The sequence below is a fragment of the Perna viridis genome, chromosome 4 (genome assembly GCF_037379345.1).
Source record: "Perna viridis isolate PV_CMFRI_1.1 ecotype Kerala chromosome 4, ASM3737934v1, whole genome shotgun sequence".
In the NCBI taxonomy this organism is placed as follows: domain Eukaryota; kingdom Metazoa; phylum Mollusca; class Bivalvia; order Mytilida; family Mytilidae; genus Perna; species Perna viridis.
The window spans coordinates 28,320,778-28,345,727 of NC_142448.1; the positions used below are offsets into that span (position 1 = coordinate 28,320,778).

The following is a 24,950-nucleotide window of genomic DNA, read 5'->3' on the forward strand; positions in this document are numbered from 1 at the left end:
TCTTCTTGTTTTTGTCACTCATGAAAGTTTTATAACTATGTTAATATAGTTGAAAAATCTCTTTAGAAGTTCTTCCCCACGATTTGATATTTCAGTTGTATAGTTCTGCATCTTTGCCAATGTATAACTGGAGTATTGAACTCTTAGATGATGTTGAATGAATAAATGACCTATCACCTTGAAGGTAATATCACACTACCTTGTTCATTTCCTCCTTTCTTAAGTTTAGTGGCACAAGAGTTGTGCCAACTTATGTCTGTTTACTTTATGTATCATTGAAAGATCTAACTGTACAGATCTAGACTGAAAAAATTAATCTTTCTCGGAATGCTTCCTTTTTGATTTAGAATGTACAATCACTTAATTGACGCTTGCATAATATAAAGTTGATTTTACTGCGAAATAATTTGATGAATTTCCTGCTGCTATGCCGTAACATGAAGTACGTAGGCTTTGGTTGTGATGTCTTTTTAAGGTTGGAAATGGTGTGTGTGTGGTGTTAATAACCGCGATATTTAATTCAAAGAAAGGCTCAAGTCATTCCCTATGTTCTTCTATGTAAACTTATTCTATGTTATTGAAAACAAATTCACCTTCAGTCCACTTATTTTGCCGTGGTTTGTATGTTTTTTTTTCTGTGTATTTAACTTTCAGGTCTTTCTATACTCATTCACTTGTCCTTTAAGTTTTCAATAACATTGTCTCATACTATGACTGATGTGTCAGGTTTTGTCCGATATCCAGATCTCATTGAAAAATATTCGTTTCTGGCAAAAAGATTATACACAGTGGGTTTCCCTAATCTCATATGTTCTGTTTTATTTTTTTTTTTTGCTGCCTGTCTGCAAAGGAAATGGAATGTCCAGCGCTACAAGACGTGGTTTATCCTATCATTTTTATTGGAAATGCATGTACCAAGTCAGGATCATTTTGACTTTCAGTTTTTGCCTTGGCAATACCGTTTGTTATATGGACTTTTCTTCTTTTGACTACTCCTTTGTATCATGTTTAATTTCGTTTTCTGTTTAGATACATAATCTCAGAACTTTGTTAAAGTTGTTTCTTTGTCACGTGATATAACTTGCAATATAACTTAACATAACTTTCATTCGATTTTTACATTAGTTTGTACTCACAGTTTTGTCGTTATCAAAATAAACAATTGTTTTTGTTTGATTTGATCCATAATGCAAATATTCATATAGACGAACAGAAAAGACATAAACTGGATGTGTGTTTAATTAACAAAACTGTGGACGGTTACCGCCTGTGCACATGCTTAATGCATCGTACTGTTTTTTTGAATTGCTATTCTTCATATTATCAATAGGTGTCGCGCAGTTCAATGTCTAAACGTTATGTGCTGTACTGTTTTGATGTTACATTTCATTTAGATGTCATTTTTAGAAAATGTGTGGTGAAATGTTTTCCAAGTTTAACTTTTATAAGTGAAATAAAAAATATATATATCGATATATATATCGAGTCCCGCGGAGGGAACGACCAAAATTTTGCTTTGCAAATTTGACAGTTCTAACATTGTTGGGAATTTTTCAGCCCCTTCTATAAGTTTACGTTATCTTCCCTGTATCAATTTGATCCGATCGTGTTATCTATCTATCTATCTATCTATCTATCTATCTATCTATCTATCTATATATATATATATAGAAGGGTCTGAAAAATTCCCAACGATGTTAGAACTGTCAAATTTCTATAAGTTTACGTTATCTTCCCTGCATCAATTTGATCCGATGGAGCAGTGTAGAGAATAGAGTCGTCACATTCTGAGACGTTGTATATATATATATATATTTATATGTATAGCAGCTGCTAAAATTACAAATAACTTATTTTTTTCTAGACAGATGTGATAGACAACCAGCCAGTTATCACAATATATTTAAGTAACATTTATTGCTACAAACAAAATGACATTGTTTGATTACAAATTATATTACTCGACGTCAGGAAACATTACAACAGCAGCTACATTTCCTCTTAACAAACACGCATTGCTGTCCATTTCAGGAATTACAATATATGTGAATTTTAAACTTAACAAAAAAAAAAAATAAAATAATAATAATAAATAAATAAATAAATAAAAATAAAAAAAAAATAAAAAATAAAAAATAAGCATTTTTATATAATCACCCGTATATCCTTTTCGTCTGAACAATCAATCGGATGTTTTACGTTTCAATACTTCTAAATTCAAAACTTGTACATAAAACATCCTTACCAGATAAAAGATAAAACAAGTTTACATAATTAGACATATGCTGCATTCTATATTTAAAAACAGGAGAAAAGTAAAATCATATGTATGTCAAATCTGGAAAGAAAGATGTAGTTGCATTCCTAAATTAACCAATCCATCATACATTATGACAACTATAAAATATTAGCTTCAAACAAACTCTACAATATGATTATTTTGTAGATTACGACCAAATTCACCAGGGTTTAATAATACAGAAGCACAGGAACTACTCCAAATTGATTGAAATTACAACAGCAAGAGAAACTTGATTTGTGCTTCGAACAACTGAAGGAGGTAGACCCAGGGTAAGGGACATGACTCTTGAAATCAGTGATATGTTTGTATCATATTCAATTTCATCAAAGCCTATCAAGCCGTCAACTGAAACAGAATGAAATCAGTCTAAGTTACTTTGATGTTTACATGAGATTGATGTAAAATCCTGAATACAAACATTCGAATGATTTGTAAAAATTGTGTCCCTTACCCTGGGTCTACTTCCTTAAAAGCTCAAGAACTTATATGCGGTACAGTAACAATCAAAGTTGCTATGGTAAAGTAGCAATTGTCAACGCATGCACGGTGCTTAATTTTTCAGTCAGTAATGTGACATTAATCTGCAGTAATGAGAAGTATATATTAATCATGCCAATTTTATGTTCTACTAGAAACACTATTCATTGTTGTAGGAAGAACAGCTAGTGAATGGTTTTAATATAAATTATATTTGTTTAAGTCTATCACGGACAGGTTGTCTTCATCTGTTCCGCGGGTGATCGTCAGATCGTCTTTGTCATCAAAAGCCATATTTTCTTTTACCTCTATTTTCTGCATAAGAAAGAAATTCATACTGTCAATAAAATGGATTTACAATACAATGTCAGATGAGAATTTCAAACTGTTGATTCTATGAGTAATTTTAGTATTTTCAATAAAAAAAGCAGAATGAACCTGTATACACCAACAATCGTCTTAAGTAACAGTCTTTGTAAGAATCATGCAAAATCTAAAAAATGTGATACACCCAAAAAAGACTACATATTTTTATTTTTGTAATTAAGTTGTTTTTTGTGTCTATGCTATGAAATGTGTAATTATTCATTCAAATCTGCCTGTTCTTAGGAGATAATCAACATTGAAATTTCAATAGATTCTATTGTATTTGAGAGTCATTTACAAAGTTACCTCCCTTAATTTTGAAATCTACAGTGCATTCTATATAATTTTTATCTCCTAAGAACACGGGTTATATGAAGAACTGAATTAAATTTCTGTTCACTATGGCTATTCAAACAAAATATCAAAAAATAAAAATATGTAGACTTTTTACCCATGAATCACATTTTCCGTGATTCTTAGCTGGAGTACTACTTAAAATATTTTACGGTCAAATGCTTCACGAAAAGTAATTGAAAGAGTAATACTTGTACTAATGTATCGTAATAAAGGTTTCTCCATATTTTTATTATGATTATTATACATATTTTCCTTTAGAAAGTAGTGGTGTAAATTTTCCATCCACAAGAGAGGTATTTATCATGTAAGATTTAACGATCACATAACAAATCGAAATTTTAGTATCGAGAGTATCCCAGTAGTATATGATACTCAATTTGTAATCAAATTCATTCATAATAAACGGCAATGTTAATCTAAATCAGATCGTTTTTTATGTGGATCAGTTATTTTTTTTGTCGTTTGTTCCGTTTGATTATTAATCCTTTTGATTGAGGGTGGTTTTTGTTCATGTAAAATTAGGTTAAAAAATATGTAAACCTCATATAGAATGAAAACTCTCATAACACTTTTCCTATTTTACTCATGACAGCTTTCACAAATATTAGTAAAATCGAAAATTTGTCTTGGGTATTTATTTACTATTTTTTTTTGTATGGCCTTATTTTTAAGAAAAAAAGTTTCTGCTGTCCAATTAAATGATATTTCGTTCCAAAAGAATATCGATGATACTTTTTAAATTAAAGTATTATTAATGTTAATATTTACCTTAATTCTATTCTTGTTCATTGTTTTGTATTTATTCCAGGAAAGTTCAATCATTAATATGAGGAAACTTATACCACAGCCGATTGCCATTACTATAAATATTCCACCAACAGCTTCCATCGACAAACCTTGATTCCCTTCTATTGATGGACATGTAATAGTACTGTTCTTCCACCATTTGTCCTTTAATTCGGTTATGATTGTCTCTGATTGCATTTGCAGTATTCTGAAAATTATACACAACTATGGGAGAAAACATTATCCTTAGCAATCATAAAAATAACATTGAATTGGCTGCCTGACATAAGAAAGTCGTTTTAAAACAGACTGACTTCACAACTTTAAATGTTCGTAAATTCTTACCGTTCATCTGAAGGTACAGTAATATAGTATTATTTTTTTCTGAAACAAAGTCTATATTTTTAATTTATGTTTGTGACATCACAAATCTTCAGGGTGTTGACGTGAAAACTTAAATAACGAAAAAAGCCTTCAGCTATGAGATAAAACGAAGCAGTTAGTTTAGCGCTGTGGAATAGATGTTTGCATATATAGTGATAAAGACATGCGTCATTTTATTTTAAGCTACAGGGAAGATGTTAGATTTTCATGTATGACGTTTATTATACCTTGAAGGACCTATAAAAAGTAAAGAGATATACCGAATGGATAATTATTTGACACTGAGGTCTCTAACATAGCATATAAATATATATTCTGCTTATAAATAAAGTATAATTATACAGAAATGAATTAAATTTTAAAAAATGGTACAATTCTGTAATAGTTTGAATATCTTTAAGTGTCCCCCCCCAAAAAAAAATTAAATAAAATAAAAAAAAAAAAAAATAAATAAAATAAAAAAAAATAAATAAATAAAAATAAAAAGTAAGACGAGGTCGATCTTCAAGATACGAAGAAAATAAACTAAACAAAAAGAAACAACATATGGAAAATAAATAAACAACTGAAAATGCGACAAACCGGAAGACGATTAAAAAATTTACCAAAATTACGTACGTCTTTGAAACGGTATCTAAAAGCGGAGAATTTTGCTGCATGGCAAATGCGTACGGCTTAGAACTGAATGGACTGCCCACAGTTAGAAGACCACATTGTTTGCTCATTTTGTACTTTATCATTGGCGTTTCGTGAATATATGCAAAATTCTCAGTTAATAATTTATCAAAACCTTCTTCGCCGTTTTGAATGAGTCCCGTATCTTGTATGGCATTCCAAATCTTAGTGTATTGTTCACCGAGAGGATATTCCCAGACGGCAAAATTCCCAACTTCCTCAGACTCGTAGCTCATTTGTTTCCACAAATCATAGAAATTCTTTTCTATATTAGACATGCGATGGAAGTACGTTTCACTGACAGTCCCCTTCAACACAGAATATGTTATGGATGTTTGTGTTGCCAGATCTTCTAAAGATTCAATAGAATAACTCAAACGTGATGACGTCATAAAAGCAGCTAAATTGGCGGTGTATGTGCCCATCATTATCTGACAGAAAAACCAAAACCCTGCTACCAATAACCTACTGGAAAATGTTATAGGACTTCTATCTGCTCCTACAATGAACAACAAAAAGAAACTTATATCAAGTGCAATTGAAAATTCGCCACTAAATAGATTAACTGATGATTATAATGATTCATTTTAAATAGATACGGGCGGTCAGCGACGTCCTATATATGTAAATGTTCTGAAACATGAAAGCCTCAAAATTGTTCTGTTGGAAGTGACGTAAACCGGAATTGACGTACATTGTTCGAGCTTCTAACACAGAGGCAAAGCGTGTTTTATAGAAAGTCCCGCATATTTCCGTTGTTCGAGAAATCATGGAAATAATATCACAGCGGTACATTATTACCAAAGTCTAATCTTGTATGAGTACAACAGCTAAAGTCTAAAATCATATTAGTGTTTTTAAGAATAATATAGGAGGAATATATATACAAATATCTATAAATAGTACAAAATTAATGAATAAAAGTAAAAAAAAAAGTTACTATTTTATTCTTCATGTAACCCTGATTTTCAAACTTAGTATCTACTCCATTTGCTTTTAGGATATATTTCTTAAAATCAACTTTATGTTTTACTTAAATGTCAACCACTTCAAGCTTCTTAAAACTCTAGGAGTGCTAAATTAGAAAATCAGTAAAGTCTAATTGTGATATGATATACTGTACCTGCCAATGTTATTGATCCCATTACGAACCAGACACACTCCTTGAAATTAAAGGGGTTATGCTGAGGCTTGGCTGCAAAAGTTTTCAGCTGAAGCCTATGGAAAATATACAGAATGACGGCAGTACTAATTTGTATGCTAAACCACGTGATCCAAACAACCCCTGTAAATGCGGAGGCAAATGCAAACATATCGTTGTACACAGTGGGATCGCGCATGAGCAACTGCAATCCGGCGAAATCGTAATATGGTGCTGAAAAGTCGATGACCGTTTCCCTCTCTGCAGTGACTGAAATAGGACCGGCACCAATGTCTGCAGCCTAAATTTCATTCATGAAATACAACGGAGTTTGATAAGATAAAGCATGTGCAAAAATAAAGGATAAATTACTAACAGCTTAATCTATCAATTTTGCAAGACTGAAATTTGAACATACATTTTATTATATAACTGCACAATTACATAGCATAAGGTGTTTATCTAATATCAAGCTTATTATACAGTTTGTGATGTAGTCTAAAGAAAAATAAAATTATTTTGTGAAAACTACACTATTATCTTCATTCTTCATTCATACCTTTTACATGAATTGAAAACACTTCAAAATTATATAATGTAATATGTTTAACTTATGCATAAAAATGATCAAAGTCAAAGTATTTTGTTCAGCTCGGTCCTAGGATTAAACTATTTCAAAAGTGACTCTTACTCCTTTTGAAACTTCACCAATGATACCAGACCATGATCCGTCAGATCTAAGAATTCCATATTCCCCATCTGGAACATAGTAAATGGTGTAGTTAAACCCTACTCGTCTGGCTATTTCGTTCAGTATGTCTATCGTATATCCTTCATACACGTCTTCCCCAGATTCCTTTGTTGTACGGAATATAAAAGGCGGTTCCTTCAAGTAAAATTATACATCAAATATTTTTCTCGAGTCATTATTATTGATCTATAAAGACGCATAAAATTAAGTTTTATTGAGTTTGAAGCGGTGGAATTTTTTTTAATGTCAAAATGAGCCTGTTGAAAAGCACTACGAAATTAATTGTGGTCTAGTACCAGAAAGGCATATTGTTATGGCATAGCGGAAACAAATAAAATTATCTGAATTTAAATAATTGGTGAAGACCATATAATAAACGCTTTTTAATGAGCAAGATCTGGAAATACCGAACTTTGTATGGGAAGCTCTGAAAGACGTCACTTCCTGTCCGACTGAAGAATCTCAGTGCTTCCAACTATGACTTTATTTCGCACTATATAACGTTATGAGGGTGTCATTCTCTATTCTCTATTTTTCTCTCTAAATTCGAGTCCGACAGTAGTCTTCTCTTCTGAGTTAGTACCAATTACCCCTGACAAAGGCAGAAAGGCGGAAAATCTCTGTGTTTTATTACGCTTTATTTGTACTTTATTGAATTTAGCTCCCTTTTACTTTTTATACGTGATAATTTATGCACCTTTTTATTATTTATAATTCATATAATGTTTTAACATTTAGTACTTTTTTGTTAAACTTAAAACACTCACGTGAATGACAACAACTCTGAGCTGGTTTTCATTGATATCAGAAAATGCATCCTCAAAGGTAGATAAACCATTTTGTCGTGACCATTCACCAATCTACGTTATGAACATACAAACATGCTTTCTAATAAGCTACCTTGCATATATAAACAAACAAATAACCATCAACTTTAAAATAATAGACCGATAAACTCCCGTATCAACATGGTTTCAGAAAACAGCAAAAAACAGATCTATACATGACTGGACTAATTTACGATTAAATCCTTTGATCTTCTGTTTTTCCTTACATTCTAATTAAAAAATCATTTGTTTAATGATGTCATTTGTTAGGGTTTAATCGATGCTTGGGGTTTAACGAGAAAGACTTTACCTATTTATTAGAGAAGAAAAAAAACATGAAAATATGTTGCACACATCAATTTAATGACGAATTTACAAGCCTGTGAAATTACAATCGCATATTCTTATACAACTTTCCTTTCATCTGTGGCAACATCCCTTCGGCTCCTGCGTATGGAGTATTCATATCACAACTCATGCGTTATGCCAGAGCTTGCCGAAACTACGCAGACTTTTGTATCGCGCTAGAACTCTAACAAATAGGCTTCTGGAACAGGGTTATGTTGCTACAAGATTGAAGTCATCACTACAGAAGTTTTATGGTCGTCATCATGAACTCGTGGATCGTTATGGTGTATCAATCAGCATCATGAAAACTGATTTATTCAACAGGTCATAGTTTTCCTTTCCTCGTTTTTCTACCCCGGACTTGACTTTTTATGAGCAACTCGGCGGGTGTTTCTAGAAAAGCAGAGGACGCTTACACTACCGGTGCACCTGGTCCATGCTCCCAGTTTTTAGTGGAGTCCGAGTTGCTCATTTACTTTTGTTACTTTGTATGCATGATTTTAGTTACTTTATGTTCTTTGTTGTGTATGTCTGTTTTCCATGTCTGGTCTTTGTCCCTGGATTACATTCTTTTAATTACCGCTAAAACCTTGGTTCCCTTGATTACTCTTGCTACACCTCATTATTCTGAATAGTGGTATTATTAAAAAAAACAACAACAACAATAAACAAAAGATGATCGCACTTTTAAGTTATCTAAAACACCAAAGAAATATTTACCGACGACTAATTAAGTAAACTTCACCCTTGTTTGTGAATTTTTAAGGAGATAGACCTAGGGTAAGGGATATAACTCATGAAGTCAGTGATATGTTTGTGTCATATTCAATTTCACCAAAGGCTATATAGCTTTCATTTGACACAGAATGAAATCAGTCAAAGTTACTTTGATGCTTACATGACATTGATGTAAAATGCTGAATACAAACTTTCCAATGATTTGTGAGGGTTGTGTCCCTTACCCTAGGTCTACCTCCTTAAATGGTTGCAGTTAAGCATACCTTTAACTCTGTTTGCCCACTTTCGGTGTAGTTAAATGTTTACAGTTAAGCATACCTTTAACTCTGTTTGCCCACTTTCAGTGCAGTTAAATCGGATAACATTTAGTTTTATAGATGTATTGCTCGTATTAATAGTTGTTATCAAGTAGTCGTTCAAAGTTTCCTGCAAAATAAAATAAATGTAATACAATTAATAATAATAGATGAGTAATAATCAAATGAATTGTATAAAATAACGAAAAACAAATACATATTGATTTGCTCTTTATTCTTTATTGAACATACATATCAAGTTTTTTTCCCAATATGTTTACTTCAACAATGCACCACTTTCCGCCATTCATATATTATGATGATAAGGCAACACAACGGCCTACATTTCTATGTCTATAGAACATAAGGGTATAGCCAATTCAAACTATATCCATAACAAACCTATACACGATTTACCATTCTTGAAGAATATGATCATTAGTTTTTTTTCTTTTTTAAGCACATATCTTTAAAATGATAGTAAATTAGAATAAGAAGTTTACAAAAACGTCATTGGTTCGAAAAGAAATTCAACTCTAAGGGATTTGCATTGAAAGGGCGAAAATAACTTGTGCTTGATTTATTACTTTTATCTACATCTTTCTTTCAATTTTTCTTGTTTATAGACCAAAAAATATAACATATTTTTTTATATTTAAGATCTTTTGTCTTCGAATCTGAACTGAAGGAATGATTCACTTTGTATTCAGGCGAGCGATGTCGGTTCTCTATATACCATAGTTATAACGACTGATCAAATTATGCACAACCTGGAGAAATGAATCAATATCAGACTTTTTACTCACCGTCAAATGTAAGGAACTGCTAGTAAATGTTTCTATACCATTTCTTATGTGTGTCAAGTAGCTAAGGTAAAGAAGTTGGTTAACCTAAATAGATATAGGTATCATTTATAAACAGAAAACACAAAAACTCATAGACAATGATTTCATATAGCTTTGCCTCGATTTTCTGCTTCACATTTTTACATTTTTTCGAATAATTTTACCTCGATTTTCTGCTTCATACATTCTTCACCCAAATCGGATGTTATTTGATATAAAGGAGATAAATCCATATCAAAGCTAACGATAAAAATGTTTTTACTTAAAGAAAATGAAATAATAAATGAAGAAATCAATGATACTGTTTACAATATTCCACTTTTTGTGTGTGTTTTATTCTTTATCATTAACATATAAAAACAGCTTTGTAGGTTGAAGGGTATGTTTAATTTTATCAAATAACTATTGACTTCAGTGTCACAATATACGAGGATTTATTAACAATCACATATCCAACTTCGGGAAGGAAATAAGGACTAAGCCCAATGACGTACACACTCAGAAATTAGTATCTTGTAGGATGTAACATTGCGAAGTTGTGTTTTAGTAATTATGAATTTGTGAAGTTAAGGAGTTTATCACATTTAACTCACATCACTACTCGAAGAGTTGTCATCATGAACAATGCAAACGAACGGGAATGTTATGTCCACAGGGCATTCAACAGAGTCAGTAGGAATAACTATCCAATAGTCTTTTCGAGCATTCAATGACTTATTTACCTGAAAAAAAATACTAAAATGCAAATCCATATCTCAAACTGGAATATATTCATGACAATTTGCATTAGAATTTTTAAGATTTTAGTGTGTCCCACAAATAGGTTAGGTTTTGCCATTGTAAACATAAAAGTAGATAGATACACAACAGTCATAAGTATTTATATTTCTCGGAAAACAAACCGAGGTTAGGACTACCTGAGGTGGTCTTTAGGCAAGATAAAAAATAACTCAAGATCCACACAAAATTCTTTGTGCACGGTAGGAATGAGAACTTGCCAAAATGGAAAATATCTGTAGTTTATCTATTTCTAAAGAATAGATTCCATCGGTTAAGGTACATTATCCCCATTTAAAGCGTTTTCATTTGTTGCATAATGCATCATGTTTGGTGATCTAAATAAAATTCTTTAGAATGAGTAATTGGTTACACTTTAACTTTTTTTTCGTAAAAATTTGTTTTAATGTGACATTTTTAACTTAAGGATGATAAATGACACATTTTTCCTCCTATTTCCTACTCACTCATTTTCACAGTAAGATTTTGTTTGTTTGTTTGTTTGGTCGGGTTTAACGCCCGAGCAGCAATATTTCAGCTATATTCAGGCGATGAATATGAAAGGGAAGGCCTATTCTTTTTTACACCCGGACCTGCAGGGGGCGTAAGATTTTGAGGATATTGTCTAACATGTATTACATAATACGTCTAGGGACGATAGTAAATTAGAGTGTATACATGAAATTTATTGCTTCTACCCGTATTTACAGAAGGGATGAATTAGCCCAAAGTGACTTACTGATTCAAATACTTCATTTATTTCTGCAATGGTTCCTATGACAACTATCCTGTTTATAGATCCATCAATGTGTATCAGGGGTTCTAAATCAGTTCTATTCATATTGTATAGACGTAATGAGTATAGTGTATCGTTTCCATCATGGAAGGTGGAGTAATCTATAACTATAAAAATAAAAATGCAACCTAACTCTTACACTGCATTTGAACATTAATAATGAAACATAAGTAATAACCGAATTTAGTCATTGTTATTTTCATCTCAGCCTGTAGTTCACTAGAGAAAAATGTCGAGGAAACAAAGATTACTAGTATATGAATATCACAAAATATCATCTTTGCGTCTTCAAATTATAGACATGAATCACGAAATTAATGTAATAAAACAAAACAAAACCCAAAAATAGATATATGCATGAAAATCTTTGAAGTTAAAGAAAAAAATATAGTTCTGTTATATCTGTTTCCTATTCCTAATACAAGCATTTCAAGAACTCGTAAACATAACTGTACAATATAAAAGGCAATATAAATGTTATATATTTTATTTCTGAGAATTTCTCAAAACATTAAAACATATAAAATGATCTGACAATCTCTTTCGTAGTCACACTCGTGGGCTGGTTAATAGTATTACTTTTAGATTTATATACCATTCTTTATAAATATCTGATAGGATTTGGTACTAGCATTTAAGAAAACAACAAACTTCGTGTTTAAAAAAAGAATGTATTTCTTATTCATAAACAGTAACCGACCACATACTAAAACTTAGCGATTTGCTTATAGACATTTTAAGACAAAGTCGTTTATATTGTATATAAAATTTGCACTATAAGAGAGAGATGGATGTTTTGTTTTCTCCAAAAGATCTGTATAAATAAAGGACTATAGTTACGCAAGGAAGTCTCTTATATAGACTGAAAAACATTTTTTATTTTGAAGGTTTTTGCCATCTTTTTTTTTGTCACTGTTTAAACTTTATATTTAATTACATGAATAGGTACTTTATAAGTATATAAACAGTTCTCCTGTTTGTCTTATTATCAGAACACTATGGCTTTACCTATGATCATACTGTAATAGATTAGTACAAACAGTAATGCGTATAACAAAATCAATTCAAATACAAAATAGGACTTTACGAAAAGTGAAAATGTTTTGTTGTTATTTTATGCATGTGTTTATTTCTTTTGATAAAACGTATATAAAGTGGCTCAACTGAAATAAGACAGTTTACATTTTTACATTTCCAGCGATTTGTACTTTTTTCCATCGAGAAACTTCGGTGAGTTAGTTGAAGTATCTGTACAGTTAACATTATTTTCAAATAGTTCCTTTAAAATGGTACTCAAATATCTTCGTTTATGAAAATCTAAATCTTTTTCAGTAAACCTTCGAAAAGCTAATCTGGAACACCCAATAAAAATGAGCGTATTATTTGGTCAAAAGCTATTGATTCCAAAATTCTTATTTTAGTATTTGAATATGACTATACAAAACTATTTGAATACGTCAACGACTTTTAAGACTTTCTCCAGAAAAATACTTTGAAAACCTTCGTCAGAAAAAAAAGAACATAGCCAATTAAGACTTACCATAATAAGGATTGACAAGAAATATAACGTCCATTAAACCACTGTCAGTGATTTGGAACAATGCAATACTGATATCAATGTATTCCTGTAATCTGGGTTGTAAGACGAATGTCGGTTTACAGGTTTGTGTGTATAAAGATGTGCTGAAGTAGGATATGTTTGTCCATCGTGAAACATAACATAAAGAGGTGGCATCTTTTCCTTTCACGTTTATTATCACAGCACCCACTGACGTATTAGTACCGTATATCATATCTGAAAACAATGAAATACATTGAAGTTGTGTAAAAGTGAATATTCAAGTGAAACTCGGTAAGCAGATAAGACATCAGAAAACAAAAGCGATGTTGATAATTGCTCCTTAAAACATTGATTTAGTACATTTATTTGTTTGAAGATGGAAATTTCACAGAAGAACATTAAGTCTGTAAATATATGATTAAAAGAATAAGTCTAATAACATCGCCCTAATAATATTTAACTGGCTGCATGTGAAATAACTTCTTAATATGATTAACCGTTAATTTTCCTCTCCAAAGATTATTAAACTTACCTTCTGTGAATAGGGTGTCATCTACCACTAGTATAGTCGACTCATTGTAAATGTGTGTAGACACATAGGAGGAAGAAAGACTGTTTTGGCTGAAGAAAGTATCCGTTAATGCAGAATACAGACTTATGTCGTCAACAAATACACCTAAAAATCAAAGAAAATTTACTATGTCTCTGACAAGAAACTAAGCACGCACAGTCTTGTTCCTCAAAATCGACGAAAATGGTTCAGATAAGAAATAAGAAGAAATTAATTGAATTTGACGACCATATTAATAAGTGTGTTTCTGTGTATGAGTTTTTTTGTATCCTATATAACGCGTTTTTAAAAATGCTTACTAAAGTTACTTTATGTGTCTTTCTTAATGTTTGGCGATATGTTTTAGGAAGACTAAACTTAATTCTAGAAGGAGAAGGACCATTATCAACACATTCAAGCATTTCATCAAATGTATTGATGTTTTTGTGTAATTTCATTTACTATATCAATTAGTGCACGGATATTTCTTTTTTTTATGTGCTAATTTCCAAAAAAAAAAAAAAATTCTTCATATGCTTACCCTATGGGTTCACCTGGTATATGCTCCCAGTGTTAAGTAAGTGTGGGTCGCTCATTTACTTTTGTTTCATTGCACGTGCTATTTTAAAAATTTAATGTTCTTTGTTGTGTGTGTCTTTTTGCCTTGTCCAGACTTATCTATGGTATATATTCTTATTTACACTCGAATCTTGGTTCCCTTAATTTCTCTTTCAAGCTTAACGTGTTATATTTAATGGGACTTGAGCAAACATTAAACATTCACAATATATTGTCTTTCTTTTGGTGTTATTTACTTATGAATATGAAAAATATGTCACGTCTCATTGCCTAGCCCTGTTAATAAATTATCTATAGTCCATAGAAGCCAAATTACCGTTTCTAGTTTATTAATAACTTGAACTTATTTTATGTGCATACGTTAGGTACACTTACACTACCCAAAATTAATATGTCTTTTGTAAGTATGTTTCTGTCCATATTTTGCCGATATAATCAGAATATGCTTTATTATACTCCAATATTTATTTTCTAAAGTAAATAAAGTGTAACATTTTGACTAATTACTCCTCAAGACATTGATTGTTCAGTAAACCCGGTAAAAAGTTTTTTTTTCACTATTTATGCGGACAGTAGTGCCGTAATCAGATTTTGCGGTTTTTCCCCCCGGTTCTCTTTGGCTGGTCAAAGTTAAGATGTTGTCGGGGTTTATCCTTGAACAACTTTAAGATCATATACAGCGTGATTAGATCAGAGTCGCGCAATTGGCTCACGGATACTGAAGACATCGTTGTGGTTCAGTATAATAAAACATTTTCAACTATTCATTCGGGAAACAGAAAATTCATTACCCCTCGAGACCAACTTTAACCTTCGGCCTTGTCTCAGCTAATGGTAGTTACCTCGGGTAATCAGTCTACCGTTTTCCTCGTGACCATTCAACAAATGTATAATGATTGATATTCCTTAAGGAAAAATACTTTATACAATATCAAAATGTTAATGTTGTCCTGAGCCAAGATAGAACACTAGAGAGTAAGTATGTGTCTTACAAAATTGGAATACAATCTGGATAGCACGAATACTCCAAAATGAGCGTGAAACGACAGTAAGAATGGCTCGAGATGGGATTGCGCATGCTTACGTCGCAAATAATACTTATCTGGTAAGAATAACAATATCAAGACCTGTGACACTTGTAATAAAAACTGGCCAACCCAATGATGGCTATGACGCCACAGGACGTCTTTCAAAGACGTACGACGTACTGCACATTAAATACGGAAAAAACGTCTCAAGGAATACCTGATCGACAGAACAACGAAATTCTTGGTCAAATACAAACTATAATACTCCCGTTTTTTGCGCAAATTGAAATTCCGGATGTTTATTTTGATTCATGTTCAGCAAATGTTTTGGACGTAATATTGTATGCTGTGTCACGTAGAACCTTTAAAACTTAACATTTTATCTCATTGGAATTGTTTTCTACAGGCGGTAAAACATTGCTTTTTGATAAAAATGTTGTATCGTTTTTTTTTGTTGACTAGTATATAGGAACATAAGACAAAAAAGTTCATTGAGAGATATAAAGGCACATTGAAGAAAGCAGGAGACAAAAACATTTAAAATAATTAAACTTTTTTATATTTTAGGAATTTACCAACTGACACAATGATTTGCCATGATTTTACTTTTGAAGGTAAATCACCACAATGTCAATGTCACCAAAGTGTCAAAAATGATCAATAATAAAGACGATACAGTTTGGCTATTTCCAAGTATGTATTGCCGATAAAATAAATAAAGTTTTTTTTTTCATAGAGTTTTAGATTTAGTTCACGGTGTATTTATTCGATATTTTGTAAACTTTACATATGTTTCTCTCTCTTTTTTGTTTTAAATATATAAAATTGTGCATATTTTTTTAACATTTTTTTAACATATTAAACGTTTTAACCTTCTGAAAGGTAAGGTTATGAATATGTTATTCCTAAATAAGTTAATTTACTTATTGTAAAAAAATATCCAGCGCTGCCTTTCAGGTCAATTTGTTTTAATAGCTTTTTAATTTTTTTTTGCATAAACATTTTTCATTCAATAAAGAGAGTTTCTACCAGGAAAGCAAGACCCCTGACACATGATATACGTTTATTTTGTTTTCGGATCCGTCACCTAACGTGTTCAACATGTCGTTTCAAATGCTAACATTAGTGTAATTTTTTGTATTCAATAACTACTGTTGGTGGACAATAGGTCCCCGAAGGTAAGAGTGGTCAGACTTGTCTGAGACCCGAATAATATAATATTTTATCTATTAAAATATACTGTATTACAAATTTCAAAATACTTAAAAATACAGAACTTATATTGCACATGGTAGAACCTCTTTATGGTGAAGTTGATTTCCTATTTCCATAGTTTTGGATTTGAGTACTTCCCGTATACTATTAGTTTTTTTTATTTAAATCTTCCTAAGCATTTGATTTAATATTGCTGATGAGAGTTTACTCCTTAAAACACGTGAATAGCATATCGAAATATTGCAATATTAATATTAGTGATTTTTTTTGTATTCTACTAGACATTCCAACGCAGAGAAATCCAATCCTTCGCTTGTTCTGATTGAACCTTATTTGTGACCCAAATCTATTTACAGTCAACTATAACGTTGTCCCTTGTCCTACCAATTTGGTTTATTTTAATCATCATTCATGCACTTTAAATATTTAAACAAATGGGACATATAATTCAACGTAATAAATAACACAAGGACTTTGTTGACTACGGTCAGTTATTAGCGAGATGACCCTGATAAATAATTACAAATAAGTCCACATTTATCAGTTAATGTAATTCTTCTTTAACCATGGACATATACTCAACATGACCATTTCAATAGTTATCAGTGAATGTAATTCTTTGAAAACATCTTATATACTTACCCTGAACGTTTCAACAATTATCAGTTAAATTGATTCTTTGACAATAATTCCAAAAAAAAACCAAAAAAAAAAAAAAAAAAAAAAACCAAACAAACAAACAAGCAAAGTTATTATGGACATTTCGATACTTTAAGATACATTTACTGTTCCTTCCTTAAGGTAGCAAGTATCACTTTGCTTTCATAAAGAAGTTTATTTCTTTACGATTTTCTATTTCAATAATTCCAACTATTGTCATATTATTGGACTGTAATATGCATGTTGAATGACGAAAGTATTTTGGAACATCAATTATCAGAATATAGTTAATGAACGGAACAAATTCCTCAGAGAAAAGCTTTTGCACAAGGGTTAACGATATCACAAAATTCTGAAAATATTAACTTGAATAACTGAAAGGTACAAAACTTTGATACAAACATATAATGGCACTGGCGGGTTTTAATTTAAAAAAAAATGGTGTTGCTCACCAATTTTTTTTCGGACATAAAGTCTGTTAAGTACATTCTTTCAAACAAAGTCCGACGGATTTATCAACTGCCCTTAATAGATTTATTCGTAAAGAATACTTTTTCAAATTATTGTCTGTCCTTTGAACCTTGTCTTCACAAATTAAGATGTTCGACCCCAAGTTGCATCCCTAGGTATAACCTCAGTCATTTTTTTGAGTATTGCACTACACCAAATCTTGCGTATTTAGTACTTGACGTTCCTACTCCAAATCCAGTCCACTCGAATTACAGTGACCGATTATTTCTAATTCTGGTTGTTTTAATGGTATGTCATCCTCAGTACTATCTAAACTCATATCTCGTTTTTCTTAAAGGTGTATGTATAGCTATTTCATGTAAAGAATTTGTTGTATTATTGTCTGAACTTCATCCTGTGTTTTCCTTTCATTAAAGTGGATAGTTAAGGCTTCATAAAACTGAAGCCAGGAGATATTGGTTGTGAATGTGTCTTTCTGTCGCTATATTACTTTTCAATTCGATTTTGAATAATTGTCATAGTTCTGTTACTATGGATTTAATTTATTACTTTTGTCGTCGGGGCCTTTCAGATATTGTTTAAAGGTGTGTTTTTACTTGTTTGAGTCTTTTTGATGATCTCTTAAGTATTTTCTGTTTTGTATTTAGATTATTCGCTGGTGCATTTGTAGCGTTTTACCATATTCGTTCATTTCCATTAAGATGGTCGACAAAGGGTTGAAATGAAATACTAAGTTGCGAAAACATAGATAATATTTTAACAATGATGTTCAGTCCGAATTAATTGGGTCTTAAATATAATTTCTAATTACTTAGGCTGGTAAAGTTATTAATAAGAAGAAATTTAGGTCACGGTACGGTTTGAACGAGCTATAGTAAAAATTGCAAAAAGACATGCAATACTGATGTTATTTTAATTAGTAAAGATAATGCTTTCCTTTGCTCATGCATGCAGTATTTGACTTATGTCATTGAAGTATTGGAGATCAAAAGTTTTAACTACAAAACACGTATTAGGAATATCTTATTGTAGTAAAGTCATAAACTCATGCAAGGATTTGGAAACGAAAACAAAAATGATCAGATTCTGTGAAATTCTATTTGTCTATTGCAGATTCAGATTATACCTCAAAAATTGGAACGTTCATCTAAATTAATAAATCTTGTTTTAATCAACGCTGTGTTTCAATTTTCTGTGGGTATAACAATATATTCCTATCACATATGGTGTCGCAATTATCCTAAATTGATAAATATTGATACGGACAGACCGTCCAACAATATTGTATACTTTTACATTTTTTACCACTCATTAATATAACAGTTATGCATTTGTAACTCATTACTATGCGTATATCTTATATTAAATGAATACAGGGATTGTCTTTCTTTCACTTTGTAACATACTTCTTACTAAATAAATATTCGTCATTTATGCTATGACATGTCTTGTACGATATAAATGCTACATTATGCTGGTATTGAAATTTATATATACATATATTAATTGCAGAATAGATCCTAGAAAAAGTCCACGTTAGATGGCGTAATTTATGCCGGAATTACCTGATACTAATACATGTACAAATATCTTTTTACAGAACAAAATAGAGAGAACACCTTGAAATAATGCGATAACAACATTTGAATGTGTCAAATTGCTTAATTGTAATAACAGGATGAAAATAAGAGCAATGTTACTGACACCTTGAATGAATGTAACTTAACACATCAGTATGACAAGTTACTATACAGCGCATACATATGATATTTAAGAAGAATTTGAGATAAGGTCATTTCTATCGTTTTTGTCGCCTTGTGCTCGGGTTCAAAATTGACTTTATTGATGTATTCACACAAACGTACAATACAATACAACAATATACAAAGGAATTAATTTATTTTGTGTATCATAGAAGTAAATTTATGAAGTGACATGGTAGTTCGTCATGAACGAATATTCGCAAAGCATAATTATTACAATCATGAATTCTCATTCATTGATAGTGAATGACAAAAAATAAATAATAATGAAGTAATGTCTTTACTTAATATAAACGTATATTGGTTCCCAATTTCGATGGGCTCGTCTTTTAAAGCACATACTTTCATTTAATCGAAATTCTATCACCGGAGTATTCTCCAAGGAAAATAGTATTTATTTCAACGTACATGTATATTGTACATGTATATATGAACAAAATGTACCGATTGTCATATGTCCTACCATAACTACTTGTTTTCTTAAACCGAACTGTAAATTTACGACTTGAAATTATGTTATTATAATAAATAATAAATTTGAATGAATGTGGCGCATCTTTTTACAAGTAAAACATTCAAGTTACTCAAAATTGGAAACAAAGACTCCCTTGAAATGATACAAATGCTATATGTACCGTCATAACTATGTTTTTTCAACAACATGATTAACGTATTTTTTTGGATTCAGTGTAGATGTTAGTGTCTTTTTACAAAGAATTTAAATTAACTATTCAAGCAATTACCATGTTATTTTTTTTTGCGATGGATTATGAGTGTGGATGAAAAAAAAAAAACCAAAAACGGTTCTGAAATTAACTTGTAAAGTTTCCTCATTCTTTTTAATATAGAATCGGCAAAAATGGAAAAGATTATTTTGCAGTTATACAAAAGTTTAAATACAGCCTTTTCCTTACGAAAATTCCCCAACAATACCGAACATTAATGTACTATTTATTTATTCTGACAAATATAGAACACAGTGTTTACGCTGTTTATTCTGCTTATACATTGATGGCTGTCCCGTTTTCCGCATGCCTGGTTTGTAGGCAGAACCAAACTTTAGTAATAAAAGAAAGTGTGAAAAAACCGTTATACACAAATAATAATAGTATTGTCACTTTTTTGTTTTAGTGTCTATTGGTGCAAATTTCCTTATCTTTTTCAAAACTTAACACTTTCAGATTTTCAATGACATGACATTGACAAAGGTGACTTGAGATAGTATATGCTGACAAAAAAATATCAACGTCTTAAAACTATTCAGGACTATAATAGAAACATAATTGCTGGATTAATTTAAATAATTTATAGCTTCTTTTTAATTCACCAAACTCCAACAGAACATACCAAAATGGATGGCGTATTCCTATGCACTTGTAGAAGAGACATAGACGGATTTTCTTGCAGGCTTTGATACTTGATTTGATAGAGAGATGCAACCGCGAAATGTTCGACAATACAAAGTAAGTAGAGAAAACCATTTCTAGACTATAGATACAAACACAGAAAAAAAAACACTAGACATGTAACTTCAATACAAATATAAACCACATCGAATTATTTACAAAAATACGGAAGTAACAATAAAAGAAGAGATTAAATTTTTTTGAAACATAATAATGAATTAAATATTGACTTACCAATCTGTACAATATATTGTGACAGGCATGGGTTCAGCAGAGAAAGAAATATACAGATGATGTGGTCTGTGAACTTAAACATCAGTTCAGTTGCTTTTACTTCTATCCATAATCAGCTTTGTCTATATCGTTCTGACGATATCGCACATGTTGTATCAAAATGTTAAACACAAAAACAAGATACATTTGCTGATGTTACATAGCATATGGTATAGAACTACCTTGGTAATCCTCAAAGGTGTGTATGGTTCCGAAGGCTCTGATAACACTTCGGATATAAAGTGATCGAAGTTACCTGGAAACTAAAGATCAATAATGTATAGCAACAAATTTCCTATATAATTAATAAACGATGATCAAATATTTTGAAACAATAATCATGTACTTGATATTTTACTCCAAGTCTTGGTGAATTGGTTTTCAATCCATTCATGTATATAAATGTCATTGAAATTAAATATTGATTTTAGATTTATTTCTTGAATTCAATAAACATTTACGTATCAAAACAACTGCTAAGTTGGTGTTTCTTTAAACGAACTGTCGATTTCTTTTTTTTCGTGATAAGATCGCAAAACCTCTTTTAATATACATTGAAAAGAAAATACTTACATTCAGTATATGAGAGTAGCAGCTATTCTATTAATTAAATTACTTATAACTTAATGTTATTTATAAAAACAGTATAACTAATTTTAAACTCAAATCAATACATTTTGATATGAAGACCTGGGTCTTTGCGTTATCAAGGGAACACAGATAAGATTAGGACAAGTATTTCAATTTAAAATCACAATTACTTTCTTTTGTAATTTTTTACGACAGTTAAGTACTCTGGATGTAGAAAGATGCTGCTATCATTCAATGAAATGTCAGTTCCCACGTCGATCAAATTAATGTATTTAGGTGAGCGATGCAATAATTGATGGGTTCCTATCAACTTTGAATTTGATACAAGGTCAAGGTTGTTGATATTTCTGGGTGGCTTTCTGATGCCAAAGACATGTATTTTTCCCTTCCATTGTTTACTTGAACACTTATAACGTATTAAAAGCTTGTTTGGCTTATCTATGTAAATACTGATACAAATCTTAATAAAGAAATGTGGAAAATGATCGTTGTGTACAAGAAACAACCTGTCTACGAAACAGTAAAATGAAGAGCCAAAGGCAGTACATTTTTGTAATTGTAACAATCTTGAACCGGCCGCTCTGGTAACAGATAAAGTTTTATTTAAACCAAACTTCCGTGATACCACTGAAAGGTAAAGCACAATATGATCCAACGCAACTTTATAGGGTCCTGACCGCTCTCATCTTGCCAGAACTCACCCGTCCACCACTGCAACAATTTCATGTTATTCACTTACGTAGCAATAAATACAATATATTAAAAATGTCATATTTAGTATATTATACATTCTGTATATGCGAAAAAGTATCGATAAATCATTCACTTAAAAAAAAAGCCAAGTGCAGTTTTCCATTCATAGACCATACCGGATACTGGATGAACATAATAATGGCAAATATTACTGCAATTCTGATAACACTGGTAGAGTCGAACATGTACCCTATGTAACAATAACGTTTGGCTTCATAAGTCTGTAATTTCGACAAATCCAACCTGACAAAACACGAGGGTTTTACTAGTTTAAAAAATCAGCATTTTAAAAGAAAGAAACGATAATAAGGCATCTTGCTAGTCTGTAAATATTGCATTTTGAATTAAAACCCCTCTATCATAAAGAAAGATAACATTCCACCTTGTGAATCTGGCGTTTTGGTGACATATTGTACATTATAAAATGATAATGTTGCGATTTTCGGTTCTGTAAATGTTGGTGATTTAAACGCCCTATCGTGTATCATATAAAACATACACTTCTGATTTATCATCTACAGGCAAAATAACTATTGTGAAGCACAATAAAGCCTGTCTTCCTCACTGAAAGTATCAGCATGTACCATCATGTTATACTCGTATGCATCCGTCCTTCTGGAGACTACATTTCTACTGGAAAACTTAGTATGATAATCTGTAGTTATATCTGAAAAATATCAGAAAACAGCAGTAAAAAAAACACCAAAAAAAATTTGTTTATGGCAAACAAAAGCAAGTACAATCGAGAACAAATGAATCATAATAATAATAATTAGGAGCTTATAGTTGAACCTAACAGTAATATGGTTTGATTTGTATAAGGATAGTTAACAAAGAAAACAATTGGTTTTTGGGAAAAAAAAAAACTCGAGAGAACCAATATTGAATCTAAATTGAATCATCATGACTCATTTTTTTTGTTGGTTCTTTTCGTGTGCCTAATAATAATTTGTGAAACCGCCACCAATTGTTTAACATCGTTGATTTGCACAAATTAATATACAGTTGTAACAACAGGTTGGGCCACAACACAATGGTTATCAGCGTGAAGACAGGGAACAATATAATGTTATGCAGATTTGCAATCACTTTGCAACAAATCAGCAGTTCATCATTTCATTCCATTTTTCGCATCAAAATCATTACATGATTTGTATGTGCCAAAGTTGACCAAACATAAAACGTAGGTAAGTATGATGATAGTGGTTGCAATACTATAATGAAATTTATTTTTTTATCAAAAAAGCAGTGTGGTCGATGGTCCTGTATCTTTAAACATACATTTCAACAAAAAAAAAAAAAAAAAAATTATAATAAACCTTTTTTTAAAAACAAAACATAAAGATTGTAACACACAAACATTTTACCGTTAAATAGAGATCCACTGACAAAAAAAGAAAGAGAAAAAGAAAGAGAAAAATGTACACAAATGTTTGGACCAAGGTCTTAATTGAATTTCAACGAAATATATCTCAGCCACTTAGTGACAATATCAAGATTGTTTTTTTATGAACTATTTAATATTCTTAATTGTACGGCGTTTTTAACAATATTTTGCAATATGGCTGTTTTATAGTCACAAAACCTTAATGTTTCTTTAATATATAATAACATCGCGTCTTTGTTCCCTTAATTACGCTTTAATTTGCATTTCAGACAAGTGAGCAGTTCTGGACGAAATATATTAAATGGGAGTGTTATTTATAAACCATCATCCTAGTTATCCACATTAGTAACATAATAGGCTTGAACATGAAAGCACTCAAATTATAACGATATCATATTGGAAACCAATTTTAACAACCGTATTTGAACGAAATAGTTGTAAAATTATGAACAAGTTGCACATCATTGTATTAATATTTTAATCTAATCACTAATTGTTTCTGTATAATTAAACGAAATCATAATATTGATGTTTCTATGTGGTCAATTATCAAGACAACAGGTGGTACAGAAACTCGCTTCTGCATTCTTTTTGTTATATCATACAATTATTTGTTTTGATACACAGTAACTTGAAGGACGTTCAATAAAAACCATTATCAAAGCATACCATACTTTTTGTTCCGCGTTAGACTTCTTACAATTAGGCTTCTGGAATAGGGTTGTTACTACAAGAATGAAGTCACCACTACAGAAGTTGTATTGTCGTCATCATGATCTCGTGGATCGGTACGATATATCCATATGCACCATGAGAACCGATTTGTTCAACGTATCATAGTTTTTCT

The 24,950-nt window shown here is 31.1% G+C and overlaps 1 protein-coding gene across 1 annotated transcript; it reads right to left on the reverse strand.

The window, feature by feature from the left end:
• Positions 1 to 1,869: 1,869 nt before the first annotated feature.
• LOC148619608 (ionotropic receptor coreceptor Ir25a-like) lies at positions 1,870 to 21,589 on the reverse strand. The gene is made up of 13 exons (XM_088579724.1): positions 21,334 to 21,589; positions 13,960 to 14,103; positions 13,407 to 13,661; positions 11,810 to 11,973; positions 10,887 to 11,015; positions 10,255 to 10,338; positions 9,471 to 9,578; positions 8,007 to 8,099; positions 7,180 to 7,374; positions 6,471 to 6,789; positions 5,291 to 5,846; positions 4,271 to 4,496; positions 1,870 to 3,094 (listed from the first exon to the last, which is right to left on the reverse strand). The coding sequence occupies exons 1-13, from the start codon at positions 21,413 to 21,415 to the stop codon at positions 2,978 to 2,980; spliced, it is 2,472 nt and encodes an 823-aa protein (XP_088435850.1). The 5' UTR covers positions 21,416 to 21,589; the 3' UTR covers positions 1,870 to 2,977.
• Positions 21,590 to 24,950: the final 3,361 nt, after the last annotated feature.

Excerpts from the sequence above, each read along its gene's own strand:
- LOC148619608 (XM_088579724.1), bottom strand. The coding sequence starts at position 21,415 with ATGTTTAAGTTCACAGACCACATCATCTGTATATTTCTTTCTCTGCTG. Across the intron at positions 10,339-10,886 it reads ACAACTCTTCGAGTAGTGAT|GTTAACCAACTTCTTTACCT; the intron begins GTGAGTTAAATG and ends ATATCTATTTAG. Across the intron at positions 3,095-4,270 it reads TGAACAAGAATAGAATTAAG|AAAATAGAGGTAAAAGAAAA; the intron begins GTAAATATTAAC and ends TTTCTTATGCAG.